Source organism: Geospiza fortis, unplaced genomic scaffold (assembly GCF_000277835.1).
Source record: "Geospiza fortis unplaced genomic scaffold, GeoFor_1.0 scaffold41, whole genome shotgun sequence".
NCBI lineage: Eukaryota > Metazoa > Chordata > Aves > Passeriformes > Thraupidae > Geospiza > Geospiza fortis.
In genome coordinates this window covers 3,994,915-4,007,759 of record NW_005054299.1, presented here as the reverse complement: position 1 = coordinate 4,007,759, position 12,845 = coordinate 3,994,915, and the positions used below count along the sequence as shown (strand labels likewise).

At 41.9% G+C, this 12,845-nt stretch overlaps 1 protein-coding gene across 1 annotated transcript; it reads right to left on the bottom strand.

The window, feature by feature from the left end:
* Nucleotides 1-3,525: 3,525 nt before the first annotated feature.
* On the bottom strand, nt 3,526-12,752 carry NSL1 (NSL1 component of MIS12 kinetochore complex). Its single transcript, XM_005416164.2, has 5 exons — nt 12,605-12,752; nt 10,825-10,955; nt 8,245-8,299; nt 5,596-5,663; nt 3,526-5,016 (listed from the first exon to the last, which is right to left on the bottom strand). The coding sequence occupies exons 1-5, from the start codon at nt 12,738-12,740 to the stop codon at nt 4,738-4,740; spliced, it is 669 nt and encodes a 222-aa protein (XP_005416221.2). The 5' UTR covers nt 12,741-12,752; the 3' UTR covers nt 3,526-4,737.
* Nucleotides 12,753-12,845: the final 93 nt, after the last annotated feature.

The window sequence follows — 12,845 nt, the reverse complement described above, 5'->3', positions numbered from 1 at the left end:
GCTCCACATGGGGCACAGCCAGCTCAGCCCGGGATCGTGGGTGTGAGGACACGGCATCCGTGCTGGGATAAAGCGATTTTCACTTTCGCTACTCACCCTGTTCCTTTAAATAATAAGGAAATGGGACAGACTTCTTGTAAAGGCAAAGCCAGACAAAGAATGCTGGAAATACAGTTGCTGCAGACAAAAATCTTTCTCTTCCATTATTCTGTCGAGAGTATTTTAACAGAACACTGTTTCTTTTACCTCTAGGAACACTTTCCTGCATTTTAATTGCAGTTATCTTGGCCTTCTGCTCTGGAAGGGGGTGTTTGCACTGACAGCTACTTCAACACCCTTGCTCTTCTGCAAAAGGATTTGTACCCTCCTGGCTGTGCTCAAGTCACAGAAGCGAACACATGACCATGAGAGGAGGGTATGTGCTCCCAAACTGCAGGGCAGTCAGTCACAAAGCCCCAGGTATCTCCATAAATCAGATACTTCCCTATTTTTCTGGTTTCCTCAGCAGCTTGAGTCATCCAGCTTAGATGAAGTTATAGAGTTGGCAAACTGGGTAAATATAGACTAGCCTTCCAGGAAGATCTGGCTAACAGTGCATGCTAAAGGTGAGGGAACCATGCTCCCTGGAGTCCAAGAGTCAAACTGATGCCTGTGCTCTGCCACATGTTTCCTGGTAGGCTCTGGGACTGTGACTACAAGACTTGAGCATGACTTCCTTGGTTTGAAGTGCTTCTCCCCAGCTGTTCCACCTCAAAGCAGCTTGTGTCTCAACCCTCCAGGCTATCCATGAATTTATTTGATTTTGCACTTCTCCAAGAGCTTCTCCAACGCAGGAGGACCGAGTTCCCGTGAGTCTTAGCACCCTAACAGCCCTGGGAAGGTGGCTGGCTGGTGACCACAGCTGGGAAGCACACTTGCCAATATATCCTGACCTAACCTGCAGCCCCAGACTGTGCTGGGTCTCCCAAGCATCTCACAGGGCATTCCCTGGTTTCTTCAAAAGCAGTCTTGCTTCCTTCTCCCTTTGTCATCCAATGTGCCAAGAGCAGGATGTTCACCAAGGGCTGCTTGTGGAGGCAGCAGTAAGGTGTGGGTTCAGTGCCACTCTCCAGCTGAGGGGATCCAAACCAGCAGCTCCTGGAAAGCAGCCCTGGCCACCAGGCAGAGAGCTATTAGAGGGTGAATTGCTCTCAACTGCTCCTTTGAAACAGCCTAATCTTGCATTAACTACACCTCATGCAGTTAAAGGGAAGCAGTACACAAGGGCACCAACACAGACTTAGTTGGGACAGTTGCTCAAAAAGGGAGCACTGGGATCTTGCTGCCCTTGTAGCTTAAGCTACAAGGACTAGAAGCCAGTATTTTCACAAGGTCAGGGAACAGGTCCTTTCTCTTGCTATGAACCATGTGGATAAAACACCTCAACAGCCCTCTGGAATGATCTGTGGGAAAGAAAGTCCCCTTCCACAGAGGAACTTTGAACTCCATGGTCCAGGAGCAATGCTGCTGCAAATGGCACCTACACCAGCTACCTGACTGCATCAAATCATGAGCAGCTCACCAAGAATTTATTAGTCCTGAGTAAATATCCACCTCACTGAGTAATTCCCAGAAGCTGCATAATAAGGTTTCCAGGATAACACAAGCATGGGACAACCCAGGGGACAGTCCCCTTGAGCCTGAATAGTCTGTTCTTGTTCAGAACAAATGACAAAGGAAATGACAACTCAAAATTTGCTTGTGGGAACAAGTTTCTGCTTAGTATTAAAGCTATCTCTGGTACATCTGTAGAAATGCCTACACAGTAATTCCAGGTAGTGCAGCAGTAAAGGCAGAGTGTTTCTGCACAGGAGAGAAAACCAGCCCAGAAAGCAGCTTACTCAGCTGAGCTTACATTTTATAATGGCAGTTTATCAGTGATTTTTGTCTGCACTGAAGCAGCCTACACACATGCAGACTAGTTTCTGATCATAGCTTAGCACAGCATGGCTCTCCTGGAGAATGGCACGTGTCAGAACTGGGTCTCAGAGCACCCAGGCTTCCAAACAGATGACAGGGTCCATGTGAAGATTTCTGGAAGAGAGCTTCCCCTTTAGAGTTCGTAATCCCCTTTGTTCAGAAAGTACACACAGCAAAAGCATGTGTGGAGGCTGCTCCAATTTGCAAGTTTTTCTTGGCCAGGGATGGCCTAGCCTCATGAGCAAAAAGCACATTGCAGACAGGACACATTAACAAACAGTGAGATGTTGTCTCACTCCCAAAAGCCAAGAAATTCAAACTCAGTTTGCAAATGAACCCAAGCATCCCTCACCGTTGAGCTGTCTTACAAAATTCAAAGGCTATATAAAGAAAAACTACCAGACATTTCTTGATGCAATACCAATTCGCCTCAAGTTAAAAATAAGAAGCTTGGCTGTTGTGACATTTCAGTAGAAGCCTGATTAGACATGTCTTGCACAACACTGCCAATTCCTATGAAAAGTTAACTGAAGGACAAAAGGCTACTGGACTGGGGAAAAATGAAGTGTTTTATGTATTTCTGCCAATGGGAAGAACAGCTAGTTGCAGGTATCACTGGCTGTAGAATTTTTTGATAACCATTGGAAAAACTGCTGAACATTCATGTTGAGTTTAACTCATCACAGAACTTGAATTTAAAGGAAGGTTCTCTTTCCAGTGCTGCTTGGTCAAAAGTAGCCATCAGATTTTAAAATTCCTAGTTTATACTCTGCACGTGGAATCTTGATTGCTTTATCTTTTTCTTTACACAGTACACTTGGCCAGCATTTCCAGATGCATTTTTATTCTTCCACCCAGCTGCAGTTGCAACACAGGCTATGGAACAAAAGACCAGCTGCTCTAACTCAGGGCATCCATTCCCACTTACTTGAAATCCTGTGCAGGCCAACTATCCCTTAGTCTCTAAACAGAAACATGCACTGTGTGTGCATCTATGCATTTATTTATTTATTTATTAAGTCTTAAACCACAGTGCTTTCCCTTTCTATTTCTTAGGGCATTTGTCCTACCCCAGCTATTTCTGATGGAAAGTCTTCCAAGAGATAGCTATTCCTAGCTATTTTCTGTACTTGCCTGTCATTTGCAGAGAAGAGCAGAGAATCTTCCTATTAACAGAGGAAATGGCCAAATACTGTAACAGTAGCCATGCAGAATCTGGCAGGGCTCACCTTAGCCTAGCATCACCCAGGATCTGCGTGAAGAAAGTCATAGCAGGGATTTCCAACGCCGCACAGAGCGCAGGCACTCAAAATAGCAAGGGGCTGTGTGAGAAGCAGTCTGAGCCACACACCCCACAGCCCTGCAGCTCCAGTCCCTCTCACATCCTGTCCTCCCTTAACGAGAAGCTTTGCAGCCCTGAGATTAATAACACTTGTGAGTTCAAAGGCAGTAAATGGAACTACTTCAGTTACTCAAGCCAGAATTTAACACAGATGTCCTCTGAAGTACGCTCACTGCTCAGCCACCATCTCTTCCAGGATTAGAACTGACAATATTATCTGAAGCTTTGATCTTCCTTAGTTGATTTAATTTACTTCATATAAAAACACACATTTGTATATACAAGGTCAGGAAAAATATTTACATATTATTACATATACAAAGTCTCAGTACAGATGCTCACTTTTACAAAATAAATGCTAAAATCTGTTTTCTTGAGAACTCTCAGTCTCTTAGACATTAGGTTGGACCTGTCTTCTTGGCACCAAACATGTCGTTAATAAAGCTTCTAAAACCCCCCTCCATTTACTGTGTAACAAATATGTTACATACTAGACAGGAGTATTTACTGCAGGCACATGCAACCATAAACTAGAAAAAGTTATAAATGGTTAAGGCACAAGGCTCAATTTAGTACTAATTTCCAATATTCTAGGCACTAATGAATAAAGAAAACAAAAGTAAGCTAGCTCAAGTGAATACCATTAACTGGTAGCCTCTACTGATCTTTAGTCAAACAACACAAATGCAAACATAACCCAAGTCAAGATCCTTTCTTGGGTAGAAATATTGCTCAGGAAAACCCCAGGTGCATAACTGGATTACCTGAAATTATATATCAGACCCTAAGATGTTGATGGTTGAATTTATGTTCAGAAGAGCACACTGCAAGTAAATACAATTATTAAAAATCCAAGTTTCAACAAACATGACTATAAATAAGCCTAAATGAACTACACTGAGGAAAGGTAGAATAGCAAGGACTAATGTCACATGTGTGCATGGACTTCCTTAAAACTCCAACATCGCATCAAATTTGGTGATTTAAATATTTCAATATGTGTCAATTAATTAATTAATTAATATAAAAGCCACATGCCTCAGTAATTAATGAAGGTGCATTAGGAGAACTAGACATTCTCCAACTTCTTTAGAGACATGCTGAATGTAAATGAGCAGTTAGTGGTTTCCTAAAAGACTGCCCACATACATAAAGCATGCCCATGAACTCTGAGAAGCACAAGGACTCAAGCTAAAAACTGCAATATAAGAGCAAAGAATGAGTTAAATGGCAAATACACTTGCTGGATATTGGATGCTACTGGTACACGTACCATATATCATGTCAGCAAATGTAGAAATATTTAAGAGGTCAAAGACTAATTAAAGAAGCTCCCATGTATAGCACTGAGGGGAGATGAGTTCCAAGAGAAAAGATGGAACACATGGAACAAAAGTACAGGTGAGATTCCAATGTGAAAACACAAAACGAGAAATTCATGCACTGAGAGTGATCTTCCTCCGCCGCAGTGGGTAGCGCCTTCTCTCGGGGGAATCTGCAGCTTTTCTTCTTTTCAGCAAAACATAAGGATTTTTACTGCAAACAGTTCCTGTTGGTGTGACTTCTCCTGGTGGTACTGAATTTTGGACATTGTTTTCCTCCTTCACCTTGAAACCAGAAAAGACTTCTTGCCGCAGCTTGCAGAGTTCCAAGGTTGGTTGCAAAGTCAATGCTTGGGAAAAACCTTCTGCTTTTTCTATGAGTGCTGGAATAGACTGCAAAAACAAACCCGAGTATCTCAAGTTACATGGGAAAAACAATGGTTACAATGCATGCAATATTCTAATGAGATTCTGACAGGCACAAAAGCTTCAGTGTCTGCAGAGATGATGCTCAGGAGGGCGGGTGAGGGCTGTGAAGGCAGAGCTACCACCCCAATAGCGAGGTGTCTGCACCCAGAAACCATGCAAAGAGTGTGCCAAGGTGAAGTATTCCCTCATGATATCTCTAAGCTCAGGCAGTATCACAGGAACATCACAGCTGATGCCCAAGCTGGTACTGAAGTAACAAATGTCATACTCCAGATGAAGTCATACAAGTCTTCAAAAGATGTTCTGTTTTTCAGATGCTGCAGGTTCCAAAATCTCAGTGGAAGTATTTCCTGGGTAATCTCCCTTACTACCACATGAGGGGGAATGCTTTACACACACAATGCTTTACCTGCTTCCTAAACACACACACAGACTTTTTTCTACCAACCTATATGGAAGATGAGTTAGAACTCCTGCTTTGTGACGTATTACCAGATCAAGAAGATAAAACCATATTTCTCTTGGAGCACACGGAGGTCTCACCTGCATTGCTTCGCTGATCTGTTTGGACGCCACCTCTGTCGCCTGCTTCAGATCTGCGATGTAAGCATCTACAGACAATCACAGCCCAAATCAACTTCTGAAACATAACCCTTTCCCCCACCACTCACTATCAGAAAATGGACACAAAACCAGTAAAGTCCCTGTGTAAAACCTAAACCTGCAGCACATCCCTTTCACTGTACCACTGAGAACAGCTGGCATGGTATATCTCACTAGTAGTACTCTTTATTACTCAAATTGCAGTAGAGGCTAGCAGTCCCAACTACAGAAAGCCCCAAAGTTCTTGCCTAAAAAACACAAAGCCAGTATTTGAAATAAGAGAACAGTTCTAAGAAACAGAAAGGTTTGTTTTCAAAACTTTTAAGCTCATATTACATTTGATAAAACCCACACTAAGCACAGAGAATAGACACCACTGTGGGGAACATGAGATTTAGAAAACCCATTTTCAGAAGAGCAAGTACAATAAAGGCTGGGTTTTTTTTCTCCTGGCTTAACTTATCAACACCAAAAAGAACCAAGCATAAATATCATGAACTGTATTAATTCTGCTGTACTAATAAGGAAAGAAAAAAAGCCCCAGCTTTCAGGAACACTGAAGCAGGCAGCAGGTGCAGAACACCAGCATAAATTTGACTATTATAGCAATATGATAAGATCACCAATACTTTAATTCTGTATTCAAGAGTTAAACTCTAGCCTATTATGAAACTGTTTTGCATGTTCTCCATCCACAAAACTTAAAATGAGCAGACTAACATGCTTCTGGGAAGTAAGGAGCCTCACCTCCACTACTCTTAGTTTTCTGCAGGGTTTCACCAGTGCCTGCAGTAGGACACAGTGTCAGGGGGTGCACACACCCCTAAACCCTGTCAGGGTTAAACACAGCATTCTGTTTTGAAGTCAATCTTATTAGTGCTGCTGAAGGTATTGAGAAGTCAGTCACTGCATTCTAGCTCAGGGTTACAGTGATTCCCTGCTGAAACGTGGTAACCACCAAGGGATGGTGCTTGTTGAACTGTCCATGCATCCAGTGTGCTGGTCAGAGCTGGTTTAGGAACACATGATCCCTACATGAACATGGACACTAAAATGCACCATCATTCAGTTTGGAAGAATTAGCAGTCCAGAAGCAAACTCTTTAAACTCATCTCAGAGCCCTATGGAAGGGCATTCTCTAAAAGAAGGTTATATCTACAAAGAAGCATTCTCACAATAAAGTATTGGGATGAGGAGGCTGGTGGCCTTATGAAATGGCAAGGATGGAGTTAATGAAAGAAGAAATAATTATTTGGATAATTGTACAGAAAGACTGACACACAGTTAAATGAAATTTGCCTGCAAGAGTTTGCCTTGTCATAGATGGCATTATATTCCTCAGTGTTCAAGGCTTTCCAAAACATAGGGAAATGAAACAAGGAAATGAAAGGTATTGAGTAATCTAAACATTTTTGGTTTCTGGCCACTGTACTTGCTAAACTGGGATACATAAACTTCCCAAAGACTACAGAATACCAAAATGCTCCATAAACTCCATGGTATCTTTGCTACAACTTTGCTGTTACCAAACCCAAAACCACAATATCATAGTGCAAGCTGCTACTAACTTGCAAGTAGTTGACTGACATCAGAAAAGCCTGGATTTGGACACCAGAAACCAAAAGGAACTCAGATACAAAGTGACCACTGTACTGCTCTTACTGGCTGCTTTGCTGCACAGGCTGGCACTGCTGGAAGCCATGTCTCACATCTACAAAGAGGAAATGATGTTTAGAATGAAGTCAGATCAGCAGGGCGAGAACTGGAAGATTCAGCTCAGCTCCTCAAACTCTGAGCACCACTGCTTGTTACATCATGTGCAGTAATTCATAGTGAGGGTGCTCACTTTTCAAATTAGAAATGCACTGCTGAATTCTGTAATTTTTCAATACTTAACAACAGGCAACGCAAAACTTCCCATTTATGAAAGCCAATCTCAGAAGAGGACATCCCAATCATCCACTGCAAAATCCACCACCTTGTTCCAAGGAGTCTGTACAAGGCATCTTTCCAAAGCATGCAGCAAACTTACAAAGTTGTTTGCAGCTCTGTTCCTTCATCAACCCTCACAAGTGACACAGGCAGGATGAAAACCCTGTCCTAGTTAGGAGAGTCAACACTGCCACCACTGAGTCCTACACAACAGCTTTTCCCTGAAGGAAATGACTGATTAGGAAGAGAGGCTGAAGCATTTCTAGCACTCGTGTAAAATGAACACAAGAACAGATAAGTACAATGCCAGTGATCCATCCAGTTCCCCACCTGGCTCCACCAGTGATGAAGGAAAGAAGTAAGGAAGCCTTCTGAGGGTAGCTGGGGACAATTTCTCCCCAACACACACACACACAGAGCTTTTTGCCTTCAAGTACAGTGCCTAACTGCAGGCAGCACTCAGAATGAGAGAAATGGACACGGTAAAACTCAGGCAGCAATACATTCATTTATGACAAACTTATAGCTTTTTAGTTAATTTATAAACAGCCAATTTTAAACAAGCTTAAAGGAAGAAAACTTTTTAAACATTTACAGTTAGCCAGTAAGTGAGGCAGTGTTTCCTCAGTACAGCTGCCCTCCCCACAAAATCTTTACCTTGAGAAGGCTGAGGTCTTATGTCTGCTGGTTTTACCACAGGCTGGTAGAGCTTCTGCATATTAAAAAAAAAAAAGATTAAATACTCTCTTGGTTTAATAGATATCTAATATAACAAAAACCTACCTGATATTTCTTCTCCTACACCTTCAATATCAGTTAGTTGGTCCAACTTCTATTTCTTAAAGCCCCTGAAATGGCCAAGGCATTAAAAGATTATTTCTGTTAAAATTATATATATATATATATAAAACAGTCAAAACAATGGAGATTGTGGTGAATTTAGAGCGAGAATGTATTAGAGGTACAGATTATAGATACTCAGTTACTGAAAATAGCATTCTGGTTAACACAGCTACACTCACTGCAAACACATCTCCAGAAATCTGCTTTAGTTTGCAGAATTCTAGTTATTAAAGCATGAGAACTGACATCCAGGCATTTTGGAAGAAGCATTGCCACCTGCTGCATGACTGAGGAAAAAGAGCTGCTCTAGCTTCTCAAGAGCCATTCACAGAACCAGCATGCTTTCCCAAAGCCACAAACTCCAACAAAAGGTACATTAAGAGAAAAAGCTAAGAAAAAGAAAAGTACTTAAACAACTACACTTTAGCCCTGCAATTACTTATACAGAACTAAGAACACTCTGCTTCACAAACTGTGAGTCTTGTGGCCTTACATCAGTTAACTGAGACATGAAGTGAACTAGTAATAACTGAATATGACCCATTCTCAGTTACATTAAAGGTGCAATTAGAAGCAGCTAACAGAGAATTAGGAAACAAAGCAAGGGCAAGGGAACAGAAGTTAGATCATCTGCAAGTTAGTGCTCTCCACTTCAGGAGCTGTCCCTCAACCTTCTTCAAGCAAAAGCAAGCAGGGGAAAGCTAATTATTCCTGGCTGTAGTTTTGGGAGAAATTTTTTCACAGTCCACACAACTTAGCAAGTCTGCAGTAACAGCTCCAAGCAGGAGAACAAACATGGCTTGCATTAGCCTCAAACTCTACAGACCATATTGACTGAAAAGCCACAGGGCGATCTCCTGCTTTGGCAATTACAAGGAAATCACCACAATAAATGACTGGTTCTCTCCAGATAAATCACATCTTCATGGCTGCTCTTTATGCCTCAGAAAGCATCACTCATTTAGCTATGGTGATGAAAGAACACAAGAAACACTCAACCAAAACCAAAGAAACCACTGGTACCTTTGCAGAAATAGCTGAGACATGAAAAAAAAGGACCATTTACAGAGATAAGCTAAGCTTTCCATATTTCTTACATATATTTCTACATATTCTTACAGGGATAAACTAAACTTTTGCAGACAATTTTAATTAAAATAATCATCTAGTTGTAGTGGTGTAAACTTTGAAGAGATCAGCAAGAGAAAAAAAGCAGCATGAGAGGCATTCCAAATAACTAATCCACTGTGGCACTCACGTAGCAGAAAGATTAAAAGGTCTTGTTAAATCTTGGTGTTATTCAATAGCATATTTTATTTAAGTTGATTTTGTTTCTTTTACATACTTAATATACTGACAAAACAGAGAGATCACAAAAGGCAATATATATCAGAAAATATCTCAGGTGTAAGATGAAAGTGCAGCCGTGCACTTTTCCTTGCTGTAAATCATCTCTGCCTGGCTAACCTAGAGAGTTAACATCTGTCAATTTTAGTCCTCAGAAATACAATACAGGCTCCTACACAACTTTCTAAAGAAATTCCCTCTCTGCTTTAGTATAGAATAGCTGAAGGTGGAAAGAACCTCTAAGCACCCTCCTGAAAGCTGGGCCAACTAGGGCAGGCTGCTCAGAACCTCATCCAGTCAACTTTTGAGTGTCTCCATAGAATCTCTCCAAGGATGAAGATGGGAGTTTCACTGGGCAGCTTGTGCCAGCGTTTGACTCTGCCTCAGCCTCTTGTTTTTTGCCAAAGGAATCCTAATTAATCAGGAGGTAAGCAAAAGGGAGGCCTAACATAACTTCAGGGAAGAAATCCAGCAGCTGAGGACACGACTGGCTTGTTTAATGCCAGTAATTACTTTACACTGTGTGTCAAAAATCCCACAGAATTGACTGTGCTGATTCATTAATCCACACTGCCTTTTCTCCCATGCTTTACTGAAAGTCATTACTCGAAGTAGTTTCTAGCTCCACAAAAGTGCTTAGGAAGCCACTGACATTTTTTTAAGTGGTACACTGCATGTGATACTATCTATCTGTATGTAGTGTAACATTTAGCACCTCAACCTCAGCCAGTCCAGCCCTTGGGCAAGGACTTGAGGAACTTGAAGATAAATAGGTGCCTACTGGTTTGTAAATCTTGAGTCACCAGGCTGAAGCAATCTGTTTCTTTGTGCCACAGACCCAATTCAGACACAGTCATAATGCTTTGTAGCAACCCTCAGTAAACTTACTAAGTTTAACCCTTAGTTACTGCAGAACCAGTTAATGAAAAAAAAGCAATTTCATTTTATGACAAAGAATCAAACCAATCATGGGAAGGAGCTTAAAGTTCAACACTGGATGATCGATTTCTTAATGGAAAGGTTTTCTGGAAGTTTTAGGTTACTCACCAACATCTCTTGCTCTGCTTTCATGGCTTCGACAGCATGCACCAGGATCTTTTTAGGCCACTGTTTACGCCTAGTTGCTGTCTCTACTATTAATTCATCAAATTGATCCTCCAGAATTTTAATATTGGAATCTGAAAGTGACAAACACACACAGTTACTGTGGAATTCTCAATTTTTTTTTGAGACAAACTTGTCAAGAAAGAGAAGCTTCAGATGTCAAATAAAAAAAAAATCATGCATGATTATCAACATAGAAATGTACGTCTCAAATCTCCTTGCTAAGAGAGCATAGAGATTGGAGCATAACTTGATGTTGGCCAGTTATTTTGAAGTAAATGATCTGGGGTGAGGAGAGGCAGAGAACCATCCAGGGGAAAAATAACAAATGTATTTCCCTATGAACTCTGAATCTGTGAAGAATGTCTTAGGAAGCAATGGCTATCTTTTAAGGAGTAAAATGGTTTTATCTGTGTCATTTACAAGCATTAAACAAACTCCAACGGCACAAACAGTAATTGGAAGCCTAACTGATTTTACATCACACAGTGCACAAACAAGCAGTTTAACATTCAAATTCACTGTTCCCACTAATGTGCTGAGTATAACTTGCAAGCCATGCAATGTTTTCAATCTAGTGGTAAAGAACGGATTTTGAGCACCCTCTCTGGGTCACTCTGCACAGAATCAAGTGATTGCAAAACTCAGAAAGGAAAAGCCAAGGTTTTAGGACTCTGAGAGTTTGTTTTGGTTGTTTGTTTTAAGATCACTATGAAACCATTTAAATATAGACAGGAAAGACTTAAGCCACTGATCAACATAAATATGGAAGGCACAAACTGACAGATCTCTTGGTGACTCAGACTAGATCAGAGATAGGCATATAAGTAAATCTATATCAAATTAAAAACACAATACAGTCCTTATGCCTGCTTTATGCAGCTGTGGGCAGATGACAGTGTCTCAGTTTTGCATTTTGCATCATGAGTTCCGTGCATTTTTGACCTTGTAGTCCAAGTAGCTGGAGTTTTATCATTCTAGAACTACAACTGCAGACACTTCACAGAATCAGAGAATAATCTGGGTTGGAAGGGCCTTTAAAAGTGATCTAGTCCAAGCCCCCTGCAATGAGCAGGTACATCTTCAACTACATCACACTGCTCAGAGCAACCCGAACAAAAACCAGTTCAATTTTTTTGGCTCAACAGCTCCGTAGTTAGCTCAAGGTATCTGTATTTCAGCTCTATGTAACTGCAAAAAACATTAAACTCCAGGCGAAGAGCACCTAAAGCCAACACAGGTGAGTGAATGAACTGCTAATTTTCTTTGGACACCAGACTACCAAGAATCTCCACTACTATTACTCAAAAGACAGTAATTAAAAATACATTGTTTCATTACATATATTTATATAGCACTAATTTTCAACACTTCATCTGTATATTCAATAGCAGCAACAGAGAGTCTCCTAGGGTCCTTTGACAGATCTTGGTCACTGCCCTCAACACTGAGGCTGGAAGGGCTCTCCAGAGCCTCCTGCTCACAGCAGAGTCAAAGCCCATTTCAAAACAGGCTGCTACAGAGGGTTTTTGGAAGCCTCCAATGCTGGAAACAAGCTCTGGGCAGCCTTTTCAAATGCTCCGTTATCCTAAGAATGAGTTTTTACTTCCATACATCAAGTTAGAAGCTCCCCTTTTAATCAGACCCCTTTTACCTCTGGACAAAACCAAACCAAAGCAAACCAAACCCAGGGAGCGGGAAGCGAATGGAAGCCAACGCCTACCGCTCTGCAGCCGGGAGTCATCCGAGGCCTCCTCCCAGGGCTGCCCGTTAATGGTGACGTTCTCCCGCACCGCTGTCTCGAAGTTCTGCAAGGCACGGGGCAGACTGAGAATCCATCGGTCCATCCGTGAATCCATCCATCCATCCCGCAGGAAGAGCCCCCGGGAGCCACCCCGGGGCAAGCCGCCCCCTCACCCCGGCTGCCGAGCGCTGCCAGCGGGGCCCGCCGGGACCCGTGCCGG